This window comes from Rhinolophus ferrumequinum, chromosome 12, assembly GCF_004115265.2.
Source record: "Rhinolophus ferrumequinum isolate MPI-CBG mRhiFer1 chromosome 12, mRhiFer1_v1.p, whole genome shotgun sequence".
NCBI lineage: Eukaryota > Metazoa > Chordata > Mammalia > Chiroptera > Rhinolophidae > Rhinolophus > Rhinolophus ferrumequinum.
In genome coordinates, this window is record NC_046295.1 from 51,030,629 (window position 1) to 51,053,364 (window position 22,736).

A 22,736-nucleotide genomic window follows, 5' to 3' on the forward strand; every position below is an offset into this window, starting at 1 on the left:
TGACCCTGAGGCTTCCCTGTAGCGTCCCTCTTCTCCAGACCGACATAGAGTGGGACCATTACCTGGACATCGGGGCTAGATTGCACCTCGTCTCCCATCTTTTTGCACTGGGAGTGGACTTCATGATTTCAGTCTCAGTGGGTCTCTTAGCTCTGGCTTTGCAGGCCCTTCCTCACTGTGTTCCAAAGTTCCCCCTCCTTCTGAGGCTGTGTACTCTGACCCTATGGGCAGGTCTGGGAGAATCTAAGGATGGATTTCTACCTCTGGGCTCATGAGGCAGTGCGGGGACTCTGTCTTCTCATCTTTTTCTGCCTCCTGCCCTGACACAGTATGTAGGCAGGCTCTGCACCCCTGCCTCTTCTGGCCCTAAGCTCCCTGAGTCATGTGGACATCTGCCCCAGGTACTGGCTCTCAGCTCCCTGAGTAGGAGGACTGTCCAGGCACAGGGGATATGGTGCTCTCAGCTTCATCCTTTACCCAGAGCTAGGGCAGAGGGAGAGAGGCACCCCTTCCACTAAACACCCTCCCTGATACTGTCTACCAAAGCAGAGGCCAGAGCTTGCAGCCTCAGGAGTTTCTCTCCACTGGAAAACCCACCTTCTAGTTCATTGCCTCCAGGTACATGGAGGTCTCCAGACATGGGAAAGATGTCTGCAGGGATTTTAAAGCCCAGGGAGAGGAGAAAGGAGCCTCTTTGATAGGCCTGAACCAGCATCAGCCCTGCCCCTGCTCTCAGTCCAGGGCCAAGCATGGAGCATCTCTGATTGGCCTGACCACCCTCCTCAAGCCCAGGAGAGGGTGAGGGGACTCGGTCAACCACCTTTCTCTCGTTCTCCTGTGTTCTCTAAATCAAATAGAAATGGGGCATGCAGAACACATATTTTCCCTCTCACTGGGCGGGTGCCAGAGAGACTGGAATCCATCTGCATGGGGGGTGGCCTTTTGCTTTCCCAGCATCCTGTCAGGAGAACAGGGCTACTGCCTCTGCAAAACTGAAGACTCAGAGTTCTTGGCTGAAATCATGGCTTGGGACATGGGAGAGGCCTGCCTGTCTCTCACTCATTTACTCACTTCCTGTTTCCTCTTTCCCTCTCATTTCCCACCCCCCCCTTCATCATTCATCCGTCTTATCATCCATTCAGTAACTCTTCCCTGTTTGCTCCTCTGAGAGCTGAGGATGCTTAAGGGTCTGGTCTCTGGAGTTCCCAGTGGGGAGATAACCACAGCCACAGGCTGAGCAGGACAGGGCAGGATGCCACGGGCTACAGAGGGCTCATGAGGGCAGTGAGGAGGGGCGCTCAGAGTGTCTAGGATGGGGGGCAGGGAGTTCTTTCTAGAGGAAGCAACACCTGAGCTGAACTGTGAGGGATGAGACAGTATTAGATGAAGAAGGGTACAAAGGTGCAGTGACACGGGCATCAAGCAGGGTGCCTGCTGGGAAACAGCACATCATTTGGAGCACAGTGTGAGAGACAGGGAGAGGGAGCTGGACCTGACACAAGCACAAGCACCCAGTCGTACGTGTGCTTCTCCAGCAAGTAGGAAGCTTCAACTTTGTAGGTTGGTGGTTTCAAATGAAGTGTTCATAATAAAGCCCAGTGGGTTAAGATGACAGTGGATCAGGGTCCTACTTGTTTGAGTTTGTTATTACTCCCACTGTCCCCTGAGGTACTTTCCTAAGGCTCCTAAGATTCTCTCCCCCAGCGTAGTTCAAAAATTACTGCCAAGATATGAGAGGGTTTGGGGCAGAGGACTGACTCAGTTGTGTTTGTGTCTTGGAGATTTCCTCCGGTTGCAGCATGAGAAATCTTGAAGCCTGAGCTAGGGCAGGAGCCGTGGAGAGAGAAATGAGAAGATAGGGTTCAGAGCTGTTGAGACAGTAAAATCAATAGAAGGAAACAACTGATTTGACATGGGAAAAGGAAAGAATTGGTGACGATGCCACCTGGGTCTGTGGTTTGGAGCGCCCAGTAGGGCATCCCCAGAAGTGGGAAATGCGGAAGAGGAACAGGTTTGGCGAGAAGTTAATACAAGAAGCCAGAGGAGGTGTCCTACCAGGCAGTTGGCCTATGAGCCTGGAGCTTGAAGGAGAGCCAGGCTGGTGAATCAGACATAAGAGACGTCAGAGTCTAGGTCCTTCTCAAAGGGACTGTGTCTCAGGGAGACCAACGAGGGTGCTTTGGATCTCAGATGCCAGGCTGGGGCAGACAGACTGTTCTGTTGGCAGCAGGGAGCCATGGAAGGTTTTGGAGCCAGGGAGAGAGAACTGTCTTTTCAAAGGGGATTGGGTTCCTGTCTCATGGCATAGTCTACTTCCCCAGGGAACCTGCCTGAGTAGCCCAGCCCTGTGCCGGCCCCACTGTAAGCCTCAACCAGCTACACCCTACTCCGCTGGGTGTGTGTGTGTGTGTTTGTGTGTGTGTGTTCTGTGTAACACTGGTGAAGGTGGCAAGAAAGATGAATGAGCAGACACTGGGGTCAAGTGGGTCTGCCATAATCAGATAAGGCGGAAGCAATCAGTTAAGCAGCCTCCATCTCCTTCCTACCACCTGCTTCCTGGGCATTCATCCGTTTACTACCTGCACCTCCCCACACTTTATTCCTACCCTCCTCCCTCCACCACAAGAGCATGTGTGTGACTTGCACGGACTTACACATGTACACACTCACTGGCAAATGCACACAGCACCCCCTATTGGGCATCAGACGGCAAGGTGGGGTGTGAAATACAATTTGCATGCGTGCTGGCAGCTGCTCTTTGAACACTTCCCTTTGCAACTCCCTCGTGCCTCTCACAGCCTGGCCTTTGACACTCTTCCCCTCTCCCTTTAAAGGAACTGCCTTTACACAGGAAAGGAAGTGGTCTCAGCATCAGGGTCAGCTCTGACTTCACAGGCTTTGTGGTGTTCTAAGCCCACCAGTGTAAGCACAGAAGAGCCAGTGGTCCAGACAGGCCCAGGCAGGACTTGGCTGCCCTCCTGCAGCTCTGATCCACCAGGCCTGGGTGGTGATTGGGGAGGGGCAGCCCCTCCTTCCTCCCCCACCTCCTCGATACCCCTCAACAGCCATAGTGACAGCCGTGGTTACAGGCAGTACCACTGGGTTCCTGTCCTCTCTCACTGGGCCTCGGCATGGGGGGGTGGGGGCGTGGACAGTAGTCCCAGCATGGGAGGTCTGGAGGGAGCAGGAAGATGGAAAGCTCTAGACACCCAGTCCCTCCCCAGCTCTCTGGGACATGGCTTGGCCCAGCCTCCACATCTGGCAACAGAAACATGAGCCTCAAGCCTGTCATCTTCATAAGACAACAACTCTGTCTCCAAAACACTTTCCCATATGTTTGCTTCCAGCCCTGAGATGATGGGTGGGGCACGATTATTAACCTCAATTTGCAATAGAGAAATGCACCTCTAATCTGAGATTTGGGAGATGGATTCTGGGAGCAGAAGCCAGTGGTAAAGTGAAAGGTGGGAACAGAGGCAAGACTGACTATAGAAAGGCAAGCCTGGAGGAAGAACTGGGGGAGGAGGCGAACAGGGAAAAGCTCCCTGCAGAATCTTGGCATCCCAATTCCTAGGAGGACGGTGATAATGAGGACATTAGCTAACATTCACTGAACACTTAATATGTGCAATGTTCTGACCTAAGGGCAGAACATTCATTATCTCATTTATTCCTTACAACAAACCTGTGCTATTGTGGTTCCTGTTTTATAAATGAGGAAACTGGTCGATGGGCCCTGTCCTTTCCAGGCCCTGTATGTATAGGGAGGTTGAACCCAACCCAAGGAGGAATTGGGCACCTCCACTGCCAAGCCAGTGTATCAGGGCAGCACCCTGGCTTGAACTGTTTTCCGAGGACGATCAGGGTGAGAGGGATGAGAGAGGCAGAGATGGATGGAAGGAGCGGGGGAAGGAAGGAGGGAGGGCAGGCCACTGGGACTCTGAGAAATGGGCTCCCAGAACTTGCTTCTGAACCTCAGATGGGTTCTTAAGGGAGCCCTGCTCAGCTCAGTCCTAACTCAACACCCTAGCAGGGTCTCAGAGCTCACAGTTTGGGATGTTTCAGGTCAAGTGGCAAAAGGATGATATGGACAACAACCTTAACTTCTTCTCTGTGTCATCTGATGGCAGGATCGTGTCTTGGACACTTGTGAAGGTGCCTGCTTCCCAGAAAGGGTCATACAGGGGTGGATGGGGAATGGGGGGAGCTGAATGGAAAAGGGACCCCCCCAACCCTGCTGGTCCAGACCAGTCCATGTGCCCTCCCCATCCCTGTGACTGCAGAGCGAGCTGGTTCACACAGATGTCATCAAGCTGAAGGTGGAGGGCAGCACCATGGAAGGTCTAGATGGCCTACAGCTACACACAGTGGGTAGGAGCCCCAGCTCCCTCGCATCCAGGCCTGGCCACCGCACGCAGGCCCCGTGAGGCTCGGTGATGACAGTCCTCCCCAGTACTGGCACTGCATCCTCCTCTTGTACTAGCGCCAGGACTGGAGGAAATGGGAAAGCCTGGTCTTCTCTGCCCAGCCCTTGGCTGTTTGCGGGCCCTCCCTGTTTATGCAGGTCCCATCCCTGTTTGTAGACCCTGTTCCTGTTTATGCAGATCAGGTGCTGTTATGTAGCTCAAACCCTGTTTATGCAGATCGGGCCCTGTTTACCCAGACCCTGTCCCTGTTTACTCAATTCCTACCCTGTTTATGCAGACTATATTCCTGTTTGCACAGACCACGTCCCTGTTTGCAGACCCCGTCCCTGTTTACTCCGACCCTGTTTAACTCAATCCTGCCTTGTTTACCCAGGCCCCATTCCAAAGGGCCAGAAGCCCCGGCCCTTTGCAGAGTCCCAACTGCCTGGGACAAGCAGCAGGCCAGAGGGCTGGTTTCTGTTTGCCTGGCTGGCCCCAGCCCTCACAGGGGCTGGGCTCACGCTGTCCCAGGGGCCTGCTGTGGAGGGGAGGTGCGGGAAGCCTCCTGCCCAGAACCCAGCTAAGGCTGCTCCTCCTTCTCCCAAGGCTGTGGTACTGCCTTTGACTTCCACAAAGAGATCGACTACATGTTCCTAGTGGGCACAGAGGAGGGAAAAATCTACAAGGTGAGGCAGCGCGGCCGCTGTGCCAGCTCCTTATGGGGCGGCTTAGACCTGAGTACCCTGCAAGCTTCTTGTTCTCAACAAACCTTATTCTGACAGATCTTAGTGCTCATCAGTTCTAGAAGGCTTCTTGGTGGAAGAGAATGTATTTCTTGAGCTGATTGAGTAGCAGGAAGAGGGGCTGACTGCAAGAAAGTGGACGGAGAACCTAGAGGGTGGCTGTAGCCCAGCCCAGCATCTTTCCTTCTGGGTGCTCCCTCTCTTCCTAGTGGTGGAGGAGGTAGATGTGGTAGTGGGGGTTGGGAGAGTTGGAACATTCTGGGAGGATTTCCTGGAGTAGATCTGAACTTGAGCTAAGCTTTGAAGGTCAGGAAACAGGACAGTTTATCTCTGAATACCTGGTGCATGCCATCGGCCAGATAGAACTTTACGGCCAGTTTCTGCAAGGTCTCTGTGTTGGTGGGTGAACACCCTGATCTTCTCCATCCATCCAGAGATAGCTCTACTGAAAGCTTTTCTTAGGCTCAGAGACTCAGCATGTTAATTACAGGCACCCTCCCTGGAGCCCCTGAGGCCCAGCCAGAGCTGGTCTGAATGCAAACGAGGTCCCCATCCCCTCTCCATCACTCCCAATGGTGGCCCAGGAGAGGGTCACCAAGAGTCACACTTCTCTTAGTGTTAGGGGGGCAGGGGCATGCTGCTCAGGGAAAAAAACTGACAATGGGCAAATCGTGAGATTGTAATTTGCTCCTGACTCTGCAGCTGCTCTTACCTGGGTAAAGTGGGAGGTTTATCACTGTTGCTAGGATTCTGTCTGTGGGCTGCAGGTGGGCCCAGGGCTCTGTCCACAGGCCTTGGCCTGGACGTAGTCTAGGCCACACCTCACCCAGGACCCCCAGACCTACTGTGCCTTGGCTCAGAGAGAAAAGGCCTTTTCCTCCTGGCTTGGAATGCCCTGGGCGGACTACAGCACACCCTTCACCCTCCAGGAAGTCTCCCCTGCCCACCCCAAACTGCAGCCTCTTAAACCTCTCCTTTCTCTCTGGGTGTGTTGTGAGTGAGAAGAGCAGCCAGCAGCTTGGCCCCAGCTCAGCTGTGACAGTGATGAGGGTTAGGACAGAAGAGGAGTCTCAGGTTCTGATCCTCCAGGGCCCCCACGGAAGTGGTGGCTGAGGACCTCTGTCACTCCTGACCCCATCCCTCCCCACCCCGACCCCCACCCCAGTGCTCTAAATCCTACTCCAGCCAATTCCTCGACACCTATGATGCCCACAACATGGCAGTGGATGCTGTGTCCTGGAACCCATACCACACCAAGGTCTTCATGTCCTGCAGCTCCGACTGGACAGTGAAGATCTGGGACCACACCATCAAGTGAGGGGCCTGCCCCTGGCCCTGCCCTCCCTCAGGCCCCGCCATGGGCTGGAGCCTGTGGGCACTGGTACTGTCAGCCCTGTGTCATGAACTTTCCACCCCTCCACCACTGCAGGACCCCAATGTTCATCTATGACCTAAATTCAGCCGTGGGCGATGTGGCCTGGGCACCATACTCTTCTACTGTGTTTGCAGCAGTCACCACCGACGGGAAGGTGAGTGCCTCCTTCCTGACCGTGCTAAGCCACTACCGGACATAGAATGAGGTATTTCAAGGTGTCCCTCGTGGAGAGCCCACTGTGTGCCCAGGTCAAGTGGGGGAAGATGGGATATAAGGACTGTATATTTTCAGGGGCCAGGCCACTCAGGGACCTGTCAATAGAGGAACTGTTCATCCCATGAGGCCTCAAGGATGCCTTTTTGGGGCTGTTCATCTTGAAAGAGAGAGCACCCTGGGAGATGAGACATGAGGAGGAGCAGTTATCTTCTCTGAGGCCCCTGAGGTGGGAGCTATAGGGTGGCCGGCACCAGCTTGACGTAAGGAAAAACTCAGGAGTCAGACTTTATCTGCGATTGAAATAGTGTCTAAAAGGTGGTGAAGTCCCCATCCCTGGACATGTGCAAGTTGAGTCTGAGAAGAAGAGATAAGAGGGGTCTGTTCAACACTGAGAATTGGTGAAAGCTCAGCAAAACACATTTTGTAAGACAATTCTTAGGTGCAAACCCATATTCCTTATGGACTATGATATAAACAGAGAAGCACCTACCCAAGTAAAGAATATAGTGATCAAAGAATCACGCTAAAGTTCGTCGTCTATTTGCTGAACAGATGTTTACTAAGGGCCAACTATGGCACCCAGCTCCAAGCCAGGGCCCGGTGATTCAGGCCCTGGTGGAGGCCTCTCACGGAGCTTATATTCTACTGAAGGGAAAGAGACAAAAAGCAACAACAAAATTCCTGTAGTATTAGTGCTAGACAGAGATTAAAAGAGGATGATGTGTGCACACAACTCTTTGTAGCAGCATTATTCCAAATGGCCAAGAAGTGATACAACCCAAGTGCCCAGCAACTGATGAATGGATAAACAAACTGTAGTCTATCCAAAAGGATTATTATTCAGCAATAACAAGGAATGAAGTACTGATACATGCTACAACGTGGATGAACTTTGAAAACATGCTTAGTGTAAGAATCCAATCACAAAAGACCACACATTATATGATTCTATTTATATTTTTCTAAATGTGCAAATCTTTAGAGATAGAAAGTAGATTTGTGGTTGCCTAGGACCAAGTGGGTTGGGAGAAAATGGGGAATGACTGCTAATGGTACAAGGGTTCTTTTGGGGATGATGAAAATGGTCTAAAATTGGTTGTGGTGATGGTTACATAACTGAAGATACTGAACACCAAGAATTGTATACCTTAGTGAATTATATCTCAATAAAGCCGTTGTATTTAACAAGAAAGAGAGGGATGAAAAAGAGAAGGGCTGGGTGGCTTCTTAGATAGAGTGGTCAGGAACAGCTTCCTTGAAGAGGTGATATTCAAGCTGGGAGCTGAATGACAATGACAAGAAAGAGCCAGCCATGTGAAGGTGGGGGAAGGGTGAGTATTCCACACACAGGAACAGCTAGTGCAAAGGCCCTGAGGTGAAAAGGAGCTTGCGGGGGTTAAGGAACAAGTAGGCAAGTGTGGTTGGGGTCTAGTAAGCAAAGGGGTCTGGGAGCATGAAAATAGAGAATCTAGAGTTAGAAACTGGATTTTATATAGTGCCGAGGGAGCCTATTGGAGGATTTTAGAGTTTTTGAAGGTAAGTCCGGCTGCTGCGTGGAGAATGGATTATAGAAGGGCAAGAGTGGAAGCAGGCAAACCAGTTAGGAGACTGCCACAGTTGTCCAGGTGAAGAGTTGCTAATGGTTTGCACTTAGGATGTGGTAAAAATAAGAGCAAACATTGGTTGCACACTTATATGACAAGCACTATCTGAATACCTGTCATGCAGGGTGTCATGCAGGGTCTCTGGTCCTGCTCCCCACATAAGAACGCAGGACCAGGTGAGGCCAAAAAGGAACAACCACGGAGCCATAGGTAGAGGAGTCATACCACTATATTCTCGCTGACGGCTGAGTTGGAGACACAGGAAGCAGGAGCCACACGATCCGCAACCCACCGTCCACTTCTCTGCCAACCAACCTCACTTGCTAACTGCAATCCGCCTCTCTGCAATCTGCAACCCATAATCCGCGCTTGCTAGATTAGGCACCATCCGCTGCTAGCATAGCCACGGCAGTTATATTAGTGGCCAATGGCTAACCAGTAACAGCTGATGGCCAACTAGTCACAGCTGATGACCATCTACTACCCAAACCAGCACCTTTCCACGTGAGGCCGAGCCTAGAAACTGCTCTCTGGGACTCTGTCCCCACAATACCTTACATATATTAATTGGTATAAACCCTGGCTATGCTACTTACTAGCAAGTTAGCCTAAAGAGCCTCTATCTTCTCATCTATAAAATGGAGATAATAATGGAACCTATCTTGTAGAGTGCTGTGAGGATTATAGTTAGGTGAAACAACCGTGTAACATGCTTGCCCAGTCTAGTAAGTGCTCAATAAATGGTGCTGCTATTACTGTTAATTCTGCATAGACTTAAATTTTCTCCTAAACTTTTTATTTTCATTTCCTCAACCACAGGAAAAACAAGAAGAGACACAAATTCCCTCTCCCACTTTCTCCAGATCCAGTGTGCTCGGCTTCTGTCCTGTTTCCCCAGACAGCCCAGGGCTGGTTCCTCTGAGGTGAGGGACAAGGTCCTCATTAGCCCTGAGTGTGCTAACATCCGCCTCTCCACAGACCCACATATTTGACCTGTCCATCAACAAGTACGAGGCCATCTGCAACCAGCCAGTGGTAGCCAAAAAGAAGAACAAGATCACTCACGTGCAGTTCAATCCCATCCACCCCATCATCATCGTGGGCGACGACCGTGGGCACGTCACCTGCCTCAAACTCTCACCCAACTTGCGAAAGATGCCAAAGGTACACTTGAGGAATTTGGGCCGCTGCAAGAAATCTTCTCCAGGGTGATGGGGGATGGGAGAAAGGGAAGAGCCAGAGGGTGGACCCCATGTTTGTGGCTTGGGAGACCCTGAGAAAGGGTGGTGCCATAGCCCAAATGAGGAGCATAGGAGAAGCAGGTTTGTGGGGAGACAATGAAATCAGATTGGACATGCTGAATCTGAGTTACCTGTGGAACCCCAGGTGGAAATATCCAGTAGCAGGTAACTATATGGGTCTGAACCCTGGGGGAAGCATGTTTGGCACCATTGGCTTAGTGTAGACCAGGTCACCCAGGCAGAGGGCTTGAGGCTCAGTCACTGCTTCACTGGTTAGGCTTACATAGGGCGTCAGCTCCAATGGTCCCTGAGCTGGGAGCTATGGGTCCACACAGGGAAGAAGGAAATAATCCGTGAGGAGGGTAAGTAGGTCACAGCCAGGCGGTCCTCCTTTTGAGCTCAGGTTCCTTTCTGGGATCTTTAATGATCCGGAGACCCTGCCCAGAGCCCAAGGGCCCCAAATACAGATCACAGAGTGGAGCCCAGAGCCATGACCTCAAAGTCTAGATCCAGAGTCCCAATTCAGACTTAACCCAGACCTTAAAATCCAGAGCCCAAGAGCCCAATTTAAAACTCAGGAGCACAGGAGCCCAGAGCCCAGCCCTGCTCACTTGGGTGCTAAGAGAGGAAATGGAATTTGCTTTCTGCCAAATTCTGGGCCAGGATCAGACAAGGCCAGGGCTGGGCCAAATTGCCCTGATGACTATACCTCATAGTTGCAATCTGAGGCATTTACTGCAGTTTGAGGCAAGAGCAAGGGCCTATCCCTTTCAACTACTGATACCTGCCCCTTTGCACCCCTACCAAAGCAGGGGCCACTGCACCAGCCCCCTGGTGTGGGCCTGATCTATTCCCTTCCATGGCCAGGGAGGCAGGGGCTGGAAGTTTGGCCAGGCCTGTAATTGTAGCCAGCTGGAGAAGGGGGGGGGTGGGTTGGACTTGGCTATAAATATTCAGAAGGCTGCTAAGCGCCTGCAGCTGTGGTCCAGAGGCTGCGGTGGGCTGGGGCTGGGGGTGGGGTGGGGTGGGGTGCAGTGGTCGGGTGTGGTCTGAAGCTCTTTGCTGACTGAGCCCAGCTAGTTGGCCTTAAGGAGGGGGAAGGAGGCAGCACAATTGGTGGAACAGATAAAATCTGCTCTTAATTTAGTGAGGAGAGAGATCCGGGCTTGAGCTGGCACAGCTGGACAGCCCTGTGGGAGGGATGATGGTCACCCCCTGGGGTAAGGGTACAGCCATCAATCACGTTATGAGGGTGGCAGATCTGGGCTGGGGCCTGCCCTGCCCACTCTGACCCAGGGAAACAGGGTCTCCCACCGTCAGTGCCAACTCTCAGCAAGGGTCAGTCATGGCTGGGAGAGCTGGGCTCTGTGTATCTGGTGACCTATGTCTCTGAAGACCTGAGGACATGGGTACCTTGGAACCAGAAGACCTGAGCAGGTGACAGCTGGGAACTGATACTTGGATAGATTGGAGGTTCCTGTGAAATTGCCATCTGACCCTATCAGCAGCCAAGTGATTGGTGCAAACGAAGTCCCCTGGGCATCCCTCCTGGCCCTTCTCCTGGGGCGGCAGCCTCCCTGCCCTTCCTAAGAGGACTTGGTCACACAGGTCCAACTGCCCACCCAGGAAGCATCCCATGATTAGTGTCAGAGCCCAGCTTGTCAAAGATGAAGGACTGTCCTTTCCTAACTACTGTCTAGATGGGAAACAGAAGCTCAGAAAGGCAAGGGACTTCCCCAAAGCCATATAGGGGGTTAATGACAAAGCTGGAACTAAAAGCCAGGTCCCCAACACCCAGGGGATGGGGTGAGGCCAAGAAGAGAACATGAGCTTAACTGGGGAGGGAGAGTGGGGAGAAGAAAAGATATCTTTGTCCTCTGCTTTGAGAGCAAAGAAGTGAGCTGAGTAATGGCAAAGACACTGGGCCCCAAGAGGAGGGGAGACAGATTTGGGAACAGGTGCAAGGATCACACCAGGAGGAAACCCGAGCTCCACATGGTGTCAGCAGCCGAGCTGGGGCCAGGAAGGGGGCCACTGGCCCCGCACTCTCTCCCACATCGCAGCCCAGGCCAGATCCAGGCTGGCCTCTCCACAGGCAAGGCTGGGGCAGGTGCCAGTGAGCAGTGGGCACAGGTGGCTGAGAGGGCCGGGGTTCTGGAGCAGAGGGAAGGCAGGAAATGGCAGTTGCCCCAGCCTAGCCCACACCCCACTTCCTGGAGAGAAGGGAGAAGGGACTGGTGCTAGACTGCCAAAGAGCTCTCAGGGCCTGTGAGTGACATACACCCCAGTGTCCCAACTCTTTCTCAGGGCCCAGCTTACCTAAAGCATTAGAGTGGAACCCCCTATAGGAGAGGGTGAGGGGTCATAAACTCAGATCTGTTCTTCTGAGGGACTGTCCCAGCCAAGGACATCTACAATCACATGGGATATCTCATCTGCCCTCCTGGGTCTCCCAACATCCTCTCCCACCCTGAGTATGTCTGACACAGCAGGCCTGGCCCCAAATGTCACCCTGCTCCTAACCTGACCTGAAAATATTAGGTTGGAGTACTAGGTGAGGGCACCTATGGCTTTTCCAATACCCCTCTCCCTCTGCAAACACACAACCCTTAGCTCATTAGAACTCAGTCAGGGACCTTCCCATGGGACTGTGGTCCCAACAGTCAGAGGGCCCACCTCTCCCCAGGGCTACGGCTCCCTCTGGCTTGAAAGGCTAGTTCCTCCGAGGCTGAGTAGGTGGATACCTTCCTCCACTCCTCCCAGCATCCAGACCCTATGTCAATCTAAGGTTCAGAGCCAGAGCTGGATGCTTCTTGCAAGCCTCAGCTGGACCATTCTGTCACCTAACCTGATTTGGGGAAGGATACATGTGGGGGTGGGAGGAAGCAGAGATCTAGAATCTAATGGGTAGGGGAGGGAGGGCAGGGCACAGCTGGCGTTGGCTGGGCAGAGGAGGTAGTGCTGGGACCCAGGCAGAGGTGGCCCATTCCTCATCATTTTCCCCCCACGTGTACTTCCCTTCTCTCCAGGAGAAGAAGGGGCAGGAAGTACAGAAGGGTCCAGCTGTGGAGATCGCAAAATTGGACAAACTACTGAACCTGGTGAGGGAAGTGAAACCCAAGAGCTGAAGGCCTGGCCTCAGTCCTGTCCCATTTCTTAACCCAGGACTTGTAGCCCCTGAGCCTGGTACTCACGCCTAGCCTTAGCACCTCGTATGTGACCCCTCTCCTGATCAGGTCCCAGCACCTGCCCTTATCACCCTTCTTCAGCCCTGGTCCCAGCACCTTGTCCCAGCACTTGGCCCTCAGCTACCATTACCCACTCCTACTTTGTACAAATAAACCTGTGTCTGGAAGTCTACCTCCACCTTTAATTTTGCTACCGCAGGGCCCTCAGAAAGAAGAGAAAATCTCAGGGTAGAGCCATAGTTCAGTTTATTATCCAGCAAACAGTGGGAGGACCAGAGGAGGGGCCCAGCCTGGACACCCTCCCATTATTGCCATGGATTCCAGTTTGCTTCCCCAACCGAGAGGGCTTCCAGGCACTGGGCCTCGGCCTAGGGGAGGGTGGACCCAGCCTCTGGCCCTTGGGATAGAGCAGAGTCCAGATGGCCCTGGCCCTAGCACCAACTCATGAACCCCCATCCCAGGCCTGTCGATCTAGGGCCACCAGAGCCCCTTTTGGAGCCAGGCTGGCTAGAAGGTGGGCTGCTAGGTTCAGCTCCAGACAGGCTGGACTCTTGAGTTCCGGACCCCAGGCTGGCTGGACACTGAGATCCTGATTCCAGGCTCTGGGTGGAGTGGACTTAGGTCCCAGACTTCACGCTAGGCCAGGGGACTTCAGGGCTGCAGCAGGTAGCTGCCTTCATGGCTGGGTTTCTGGGGTGGGGGTGCCTTCTCAGGACAGGGGCCAGGGCTGGAGTTGGGACTGGATTCGGAGAGCGAGTCGATGTCGGCAGAGCGGGAATGGCAGGCCCAGCAGAGAATGACCCAGAGCAGCAGCAGCAAGAAGCCTACGAGGCCATTGCAGACGATGGCGATGAGAGCCCCCTGGGAGATGGCTGCCCCCATGACGGGCAGCACCCTCAGACCAGCACAGACAGCAGGGCTGACAGCAAGGCTGCCTCAATGGCAAGGCCCATGCCTAGGTGGGACTCTGGTAGAGCTGGCCTTCGAGGAGCCTGTCCTGTCCACGCACTCAGTGAGTCCTGGGCAATGGAGATATCCACCTGTAGTCCTGAGCCTGTGGGGAAGGAGGGTACAGAGTAAAGGAAAGGGTGGTGAAGTGAAGGGATGTCGTGAGGCCTAGGAAGAGAGGAGTGGAGAAGGGAGCCCCCGCCCACATCTCTGGCCTCCCGGGCAGAGGACTTGAGGTCCCACCAGGCCCAGCTACTCCACAGAGCCAATATTGCCACGCTCAGGCCTGGCTCTGGGTACCCGGAGTGGGCTACAGCCACACAGGCACGGCGGGGAAGCTGAAGTAGGCAGCCGGTATCTCCTTCTCCTTAGAACAGGTGGGCCTGGCTGTAGCCCTGGCCAGCGAGCTCCAGCCCCCAACAGCACTGTGTGGGGGTAGGACCAAGCTAGCCCATGGCCTTGGAGGATAGGGACTGTGACCAGCTTCATTCAGTGTGGCCCGGACACCTCCCCCCTCTCAGGACTCCAGCCAGCCAGCCAGCCAGCCCAGGAGATCTCCAGAGGCGCCAGCTCACACAGAGGGAACTTTGTGGAAGCCCTGGCAGGCATGTGTGAGTCTGTGTATCCAGGCTATGTACCTACGTGTGCCTCCCTCTGTGGGACTGTCTCCAGCTCAGGTGTGTCTGTTCGTCTCTTACTCTGTCTCTCCGTTTGCCTTCCCGGACGTGTGCCTCTGCCTCTGTATCCCCCCCTGTTTGTTAGCTGTCTCTGTGTGTGTCCCCATCTCTGAGTGTCTGAGTATCTTCTGTGTGTCCCTCTCTCCCAGTCTGTCTCTTTGTATATCTCTGCATCAGTCTCTGTGTCTTACTCCCTGTCTCTGGGTGTATGGGTCTCTACTGTTTCTCCCTGTCTTTCTTCATGGCTGTGTGTCCCTCTGTCCCTGTGGACGTCTCTCGCTCCCTTCTCCGTGGGGTCTCTGTCGTTGTCTGCGTCTCTTTTGTGTGTCTCTTTGTGTCTGTCTTGCTGCCCGGCGACTGTGTCTCTGTGTGGGTCTGTCTCTTTATCTCCGTCTCTGGGTCTCTGGTTCCCAGTCCCCGTGCCTGTGGGGGTAGGGCCCCCTTACCTGAGTTGAGCCCGGTGCGCGCCCGCGGGAGGGTGCCGGCAGTGGGATGCTGGGCGCCGACTGAGGCTCGGGAGCCTGCGGGCAGGGGCGACGTCCCCTCCCCCCGGCCCTCCCCCCCGGCCGCGCAGCCTTTGCCCGCCGCTCCCGCCGCGGCGCGACCGGGGCGGCCTCTGCCGCTGGCGGTCTGCGGCGAGCCGGCACCTCCTCCCCCTGGGGCGGTGCCTCCTCCGCGGTCCCGACCGTTCGCTCGCTCGCTCGGCGTCGCTCGGCCCGGGGCAGCGGCGGCCCGGGCGTGGGCTCGGCTGCGTTCGGCTGGGCTCGGCTGGGCTCGGCCGGGCTCGGCCAGGCTCGGCGGGCAGCAAAAACAGCGAAGAACCCCGCCTCCTAGGAGACCGGCAGCCGGCGGTGTGTGAGAGGCAGAGCCATCCCTACGCCGCTGCCGTCATTCAATTGGCTGGCCTCTCCAAGCTCCCGTGCCATTGGTCGTACGCTGGGTTGTGGATTGGACCGCCCCTTGTGCAGGAGGAGGGGCGGGGGCGGGGGCTGGAGCGGGAGGAGGTCTGAAGGGGGTATTCTGTCTTAATCCTTCCACAAGGTGAAGAGGGCGGGAGGGGGGCCCCCTACTTGTAGGGATTTCTCACACCTTCCACACCTGGAAGACCTGCACACCCAACATCTAAGAAAAGCCAAAGCCTCTGTACCCCCATATCCGAGGAGGCCACCCCTCCATATCTGGGAGACGTCTCTGTCCCTGTCATCTGGAAGAAGCCTCTGCGTCCCCACATCTGGGAGGAGACGGAACCTTCTTATCTTGAAAGCCCCTTATACTCCCTCACTTTCACTCCCACCTGGGTGTTAACTCTGCACCCCCACTACAGAGGATCTATAGTTGACTCCACATTCCCTGGCCCCAGGAGGTGTGAGCAGCTCTGCCAACACAAGTTCTTCGGAAACATTTACTGAGTTCCCACCCAATATTGATGTAGGTCTGTGCTTTGCTCTGCTGCGAGGTAGCCTGGAGCAAAGAAGAATGTCCTGAGGGATGGCTCAGCCCTGACTGGAATAGGACCAGGCATGACCCTACATTCTAGAAGCTCCTGACTCTCTCCATCCTAAAAGCTCTCCTAAGAGGAAGATCAGCTTGGTCAGGTAGACCTTCCTACCCTACCTCATATGCCAGTGAGTCCTCCATGTTCTGAACTGGACCCTCTTCTTGTCCCATTCTACATATTCTCCATGGGGGAGCACATCCCTGCAGCTACACCGTGAAGACAGTGCTCCCAAATCCAGCCTTAACTTATTTGCAGAATTCTAGATACTGATCCAAGTGCCTACCAGAATCAGGGTGGCTTTGATTCCTGGTTCTGCCACTTACCTAACTTTGTGACTTTGGGCAAGTCATTAACCTCCCTTAGCCTCAGCTTCCTCATCTGTAAAATGGTTATAGTAACAGCTACCTCTTAGTGTTGTAATTCACTAATTCACTTATACCAGACCAATCACATCTCAGCAAATGCCAACTGACACACCCCCAAGGACCACTTGGCTAAGGGATCCCTTCCCCCAGTGCCATGAAATTCACATGAGGTCCCTGTAAATCCAAATGGTATCTTGAAAATGAGAAAGGGGAGGGTAAAACAGACTGAAAGAGTCATCCCAACCTACTGAGTTACTTAGAGACTGTCTAAAATAAAACTTTTGGACCCTACTGAGTGTACCAGAGTGGATTAATTTTAGTTGCCCCTGCCTGTGTTACCCAGCAGGGTGGGGGCATTGTGAGCAAGATCAAATCAGTTCTAGGAAACAGAGACGACTTATATCATCGCACATCTGCGTGTAATGTGAATGAATTTGTGACCCAGCTGCAGGAATTCAAATTTTATCCTGAAAACAGTGGGGAGCCACTGAAGAATTTTGAGCAGAGGAGTAATGTGTTCATATCCAGAAATTAGAAGGATTATTTGGGCAGCTAGGTGGAAGGACGGATTGAAGGCATTTGAGAGGGAAGGCATTGAGAGATGAGAAGGCTCTGAAATGGTGTAGAGGAGTAGGAGAGGAGAGAACAGGACAGAGCATTGAGGATATTACAACTGGCAAGACTTAGAGACCTAGACCTATAGGATATTGGGGTAAGAGGAAAAGAAAATCTGGGATAACTCCCAGCTTAGTGACTAGGGATACTGGGATGCAATTTACTGAGCTAGGGAACACATGAGAAGGGGTGAGCTTCAGCAAGGGCCTGGGATAAGGGGGAAGATGAGTTCAGTTTTAGATATGTTGAATTTGAGGAACCAGTTGAACACCCAAGTTGAGATATCCAGTAGAGAGTTGGATAAATAAACAGGTCTGGGGTTCAGGAGAGAGGTCAAGGCTGAAGATAATATTTTGTGAGTTAAAAGCAAAGGATAGTAGTCAAACCAGAAAAGTGGATGAACTCTCCCAGGAAGAGTAAGAACTGGTTTAAGCAAAAAGATACGTTTATAATCAGATACTTAAACCTACAAACGGATTCCTCAGGATCAACTGGAACTAATAGACTCGAAAGCCATTATGTTTTCTCCCCACTTGCCATCTCTATTACTTTTCTGCCTGTCTCCATTTCCCTCCTCTGCCTCCACCTCCAGTCCTTGTAATCCCTACTCCCAACTTCACCCCCCACCCCCACCCCCACACTAATTTCCAATGCTCTTCAGGTCTGCCTGGTGAAAAACTTGACTTCAAACAATCCCAAAGTTTAAATCTTATTGTCTAAGTATCCAACCATGCACTGGCTCCTTTTTCGGGTTGCAGTTTGCAAATTCCTCAGGAAGTAATCTGATCGGCTCAGCTTAATTAGATGTTTAACTTGGGACCAATCAGCTGTGGCCAAGGGATGGATGAGGATCAAATGACCCCCGTGGACATTGGTAGTGGGGAGAGGGTTTCCAGGAGAAGAGAGATCCTGAAAAAGCAGAATGACAGGTGTTCACTGTAGTCTACTCTTTTTGCCCAACACACATATCATTTTCCTACATATATGATTCCAAAAATGCCCTCACCTACATAATCCAACCATTCCACAAATACATACCAGTAAATTCACCTTCTCTTCAATGGAGGGCAGCTCAGTGACACATCTAGCTACTGCTTCTGGAGGTCATCTCGTAGGACCACTGTTCTTCAAATATAGATTCTCTGGGTAATGTCCCTTTATGCTCTACTCAGGTTTCTATAAGTTGTGAACGTGGCTTCTAATAATTCCATTACTTTTGTTTAAACTGCCTTTGAACTACCTTTAAGTCACTCCCCTTCCCCCCAAAAAGGACCCCAAACCTCCTAATATTTAGAGATGGAAGAAATAGAGAATAAAATGAAGTAAAAAGAAAGTACTGTACAATGTTCACTAATTCCAAGAATCATCTATATGTTATTGGCCATGAATAACGATGAAAATGATTGGACCAGTAAATCTCATGGCATCTGTTTGTTGGCATACTTCTTTGGCTATTGAGTTCCTTTGACAGTCAATCTGGCTGCCGCAAGGTTTTGCACAGATCCCTTATCCAATGTTCGCAGAGGATTTCTTTGTGGGGCACTATACTGATTAGTACTATACTTCCTGGTAGTGTCTTAGGGATTGTACAGGGATTGAGCAATCACAGATCTCTGCATTTATGAGGATTGGATGTGGTTTTATTTCTCCTCCCAGATGATACAGTTCTTTTGAAACCATAATGAGTTGTCTATGAGTTTCATCTGGGGGAGAATTCCTTTTGCTAATAACATATTTCATTGATCCTAAAACACATTTTCCCCCCTAGTTTAAACAACTCTGAAATCAGAATATGTCTTTCAATTAATGACATATAATAGTTTTTAGCCTCATTTTTCTTAGTAGTTCATAAAATAACTTGCCTTTTATAATTAATGGAACATGAGATTTATTAAATGTAGTAATTTTATTAGTCAGACTTCCTTCTCACAAATAATAGAATCCACTCTGGATAATTGAAGCATAAAAGGGATTTGTTAAAATATGTTGTTTAGCTCAGAGTTGTTAGGAGGGCTGGGGAAATGGACTTGAGCCTAAGTTTCTAGGAACAACACCCAAACCATACCACACAACCTGATGAGGGAACCACACCATTCCAAATACTAAGTACCAAGAGTTCAATTTGGCTGCCAACTTTACAAGCTCTATGGCATGTCTGTGGTAGGAACTTGGTATTGTGACCACTAGGAAACCACTACTATTACCAATACCACTCCCAGGAGCTAGACACGTGTAGCACTACCAGCAATTGAAGCCCTATGTCCTTCCTATGTCAGTCAGGATTAAGTAGGTAACACAGCAGGTGCTAACAACGCCCAGATTTTACTGGCTTAAAATAAAGATGTTATTATTTTATAGTTCCATGTTATAGTTCCAGCATGAGTGTAGAGAGAAAGGGGAGTCTTGCTCACTGTGGTCATTCAGGGATCTAGGCTGTCAGAGCCTCCGCCGTCTGATGATGATGCCATCTTCTTGCTATGAACCTTCATAGTTTGCTGTGGCAGAAGAGAGTGAGGAGAAACATATACTGGCTTCTGCTCACATCGCATTGATCAGAAATTTCATGGCCACACCTAACATCAAGGGACATGGGAAATGCAATTCTGGTGCTCAGAAGGATAGGAGAACCATAAATATTGGTGAACTTTGGTGATATTTACCTCACTCATATTCTTCACTTCCAAATCTAAGTCTTACATGGGGGAAATAGCTTGCCTATAAATGAGCTGCAAGGGATGCTGGGAATTTTCATTCTGACTTCTGTACTGAGGAGGCTGGATTTTAAAATGAGAATTTTCCCATATAGGAAACTGTTTAAAAGGGAAGGACAACCTTGAATACAACATATTTCTAGTACCATAATCAATACTATAATTTTGTAGGACCATGCTCTCTCTGAATCTCCAGGTTTGCTAAGAAGATACAGGGCTGCCCAAGCTCTGGAAGGAGTGATTTCTGTTTTTGAGCACTATGTCTGGAGACTCTTTCAATCCCTCTGCCTATGGCTACTGGCTTCATAGGAAATCATTGGCTGGAATGACAGGGCTGGAAGCTTTTCTTCGACCTGCCCTGGAATGATGCCCTTGCCTCACCCACATTCCAGTCAACTCACTTTACTACGAGAGGCACCATCACATGTGTCTAGCAGCGTAGGGACATCCAAATGGGTGGTCTGCAAGCAGTTAGGGGAAAACAGAGTAAGTATTTAACTTGGATAAGGAAATGTGTTTCAGTCTTGACCTCAGACTGCTAGGAGCCAGATCATTATGAGCCTTGCCAAGTTGCAGAAGCTGAGTTGTTGGCTGTTCTCTAATGTTGATGACCTGATTAGGAAGTGAAAGGCCATTAGGATGGAGATACATGGGAAGTCAGAAGAATCGGGAAGCCCTGCTTGTTGTCCCCACTCTGCCTCCACTCTCTCCTTTTTTTCTCTCCAGACAAGCTCCCTATGCTTTTCCAGTCCACCTAATAATAAACCCAGTTTCTGACAGTTCTTAACTTTACAGCTTAAATCCAGGTACCGAACAAGATGTTGGCTCATTCCCTTTAAGTTCTAGTTCCGGCTTATCCTTCTCAGTTCTAGTTCCAAAATTCCTAGGGACTTACTCTAATCGGCCTGGCTTTGATCAGATGCCATTCCCTGCACCAATAATCTGTTTTGGTTGGGGGGGCGGGGGGCAGGGGAAGGGGAGGCGGTCATAAGATGGTGTCTCCCGTAGTAACCATATGAGTGAAAGGTAGTTCCCACCAGAAGGAAAGGCCATCCAAACAAAACATGAAGAAGTCCACCATACTAATCTTTATGGATGCAGGGGAAAAGATAAATCTGCAAGGTAAATAAGGAAGGAGCTCAGAGGGGTAGAAGGAAAACCAGGGGGGAGGCCAAGAAAGGACAGAGGTTCAAGGAGGGAGGGGTCAGTTGTCAAAGAGAGGTGCAGTCGTTCATATAAAAGGGACCATTGGAGTTAAAAACGAGGAGGTTGTTGATTATCTTGGTAAGAAGTAGTTCCAGTGGACAGTGGGGATGGAGTATGTGGTAGACACCAGATTTTAGTGGTTTCAAGAGGGAGTAAGAAGTAGATGCAATATAGAAGATTATTTCAAGAGGATTGACTATAAAAATTAGGAGGAAGGAGAATAGATATGGAAAGATGTGGAATCAGAAGTATTTTTCATTTCTAAAAATTTCTTACATGATCATGCTTAAATACTGGTGGGAAGAAACCAGGAGAAAGACTGTAATTGATAGCTCTTTTTATTATTACTGTCCATCTCCCTGGGCTGTGCAGATCCAGGCAGGCAGGAAAAAGGACAGAAGCTAAGGGCCTGGCAGAAGGTGTCAACCATTTTCAGTTTTTTCCCAGGCCACACTGCAAAATAGGGCAGAGAGAGGAGGTGCCTGGCCTCAGCATTGGGTGACCCAGGGCCCTGGGATTGTACCGTGGTCTGTACCTATACAGAAAGGACTTGTGTGAAGAACAAATTGTCCCAAGGCTGGAGCCGGTCCTCAGCAGGTGGGGGCAGGGTGGACAGAAAGCAGCTACACTCAGGCACAGGCAAACTTTCCAAGTGCTCTGATTTCCCCATCTCAAAACCGTGCCTATCACTGCCCCAGACGCACCTATTCACTCATCCCTGCCGAGCTACTCCCTCCTTTCTCAGCTCCACTTCCTCACCTCCCATCACTCCTCCGCCTCCGTCTTGTTTTCCCCATCCCTGAAGCTGGTTCACCAAGGTCACTTTCACCTCCTTGTCCACACAGCCAATGAATACTTCTTATCTTTGTTGACTTCTTGGCAGCATTGAGGTTATTGATCCCTTTTTGAACCTATATCTTCCCTTGTTTTCCATGAAGCCATTCTCTCTGGGAACATTTATTTCTCCTAAAACAACAACTATCATTTATTAAGTGCCTAGAATCTGTCAGAACTTTACGTCGTCATAGATATTTCTCACTTACATGCAAGACAGGTCCATGGAACACATAAAGGAATCCGGGCTGAAGGCAATCAAGGCATTTTTCTAAGGCCCACATGATAGAGTCTGGATTAAAACCCAAATTTGCTGCATTGCTCTTAACTCCAGCATGCTGTCTGTCGGCCTTGCCTATCTGGTCCCTCCTCAGCTTCGGTGGTGGCTGTGCTCTCTGCACTCACCCTCTTCTCTCCTCTCAAGTGATCTTCTCCCCTGCATTGTGGCTGCAGTGCCCATTTTTGTGCTGACAATGCTTTAATACCAACCCAGACCTCACTTCCAAGTCCCAGAGTGGTATTTGCCGCCGCTGTTGCTTCTATGGTTATTAGAATAGCTAAGATTTATGAAGTATTTACAACATAGCAGGCACGGTGCTAATTTCGTTATATATGTCATTTCATGAAATCCTTACAACGACCCTGTGAGGTAGGTACTGTCTTCCCATTTTCCACTTAAGGAAGCTGAACCTTAGATGAATCAACTTGTCCAAGGTCAGCAGGAGTCCAGGTTGGTCTGACCTCAGAATCCGTTCTTTTAACTACTGACCATATGCCTTCTACCAAGAGGCGCCCCCCAGCCTTACATTTGACATGCCTGCCTCTGAGATCGTTTGCCCCTTATTTGCTATGTGACCATAAGCAAGTGATTGAAGGCCTGAGCCATGGTTGTTACCAGCTTCCGCAAAGCCTGTTCTCCTCCGTGCTAACTAGTTCAATACACAATCCTACCATCTCAACAGGGGTTGTACAAGACTCTTCTTTCTCCCTCCCCTCCCCATGCCACGTTTATCAAGACTTGGTGACTATGTGCTCTAAAAAGCACCGTTCTCACTGCCCTGGCCCTAGACCTTCTCCTACTTGCTCTCAAACCTCCTGTATTGTTTGTT

At 51.2% G+C, this 22,736-nt stretch overlaps 2 protein-coding genes across 9 annotated transcripts in view; one reads left to right on the plus strand and one right to left on the minus strand.

The window, feature by feature from the left end:
* The window catches only part of DNAI1 (dynein axonemal intermediate chain 1), a 42,332-nt gene extending 25,162 nt beyond the window's left edge, over positions 1-17,170 (plus strand). The window contains exons 13-21 of one of the 8 annotated variants that reach the window (XM_033122451.1): positions 4,066-4,155; positions 4,284-4,371; positions 5,013-5,092; positions 6,315-6,463; positions 6,579-6,678; positions 9,323-9,508; positions 12,615-12,686; positions 14,243-14,398; positions 15,831-17,170. In XM_033122451.1, the coding sequence (XP_032978342.1) occupies positions 4,066-4,155; positions 4,284-4,371; positions 5,013-5,092; positions 6,315-6,463; positions 6,579-6,678; positions 9,323-9,508; positions 12,615-12,686; positions 14,243-14,398; positions 15,831-15,935 (1,026 nt within the window). In that variant the 3' untranslated portion in view covers positions 15,936-17,170. Of the gene's footprint in view, positions 1-4,065; positions 4,156-4,283; positions 4,372-5,012; positions 5,093-6,314; positions 6,464-6,578; positions 6,679-9,322; positions 9,509-12,614; positions 12,935-14,242; positions 14,837-15,830 lie in introns of those variants that run through there. The other 7 variants (XM_033122452.1, XM_033122453.1, XM_033122447.1 and 4 more) reach the window with 7 other exon arrangements.
* Positions 13,279-15,044, minus strand: ENHO (energy homeostasis associated). The gene is made up of 2 exons (XM_033122456.1): positions 14,845-15,044; positions 13,279-13,827 (listed from the first exon to the last, which is right to left on the minus strand). The coding sequence occupies exon 2, from the start codon at positions 13,653-13,655 to the stop codon at positions 13,425-13,427; it is 231 nt and encodes a 76-aa protein (XP_032978347.1). The 5' UTR covers positions 13,656-13,827; positions 14,845-15,044; the 3' UTR covers positions 13,279-13,424.
* Positions 17,171-22,736: the final 5,566 nt, after the last annotated feature.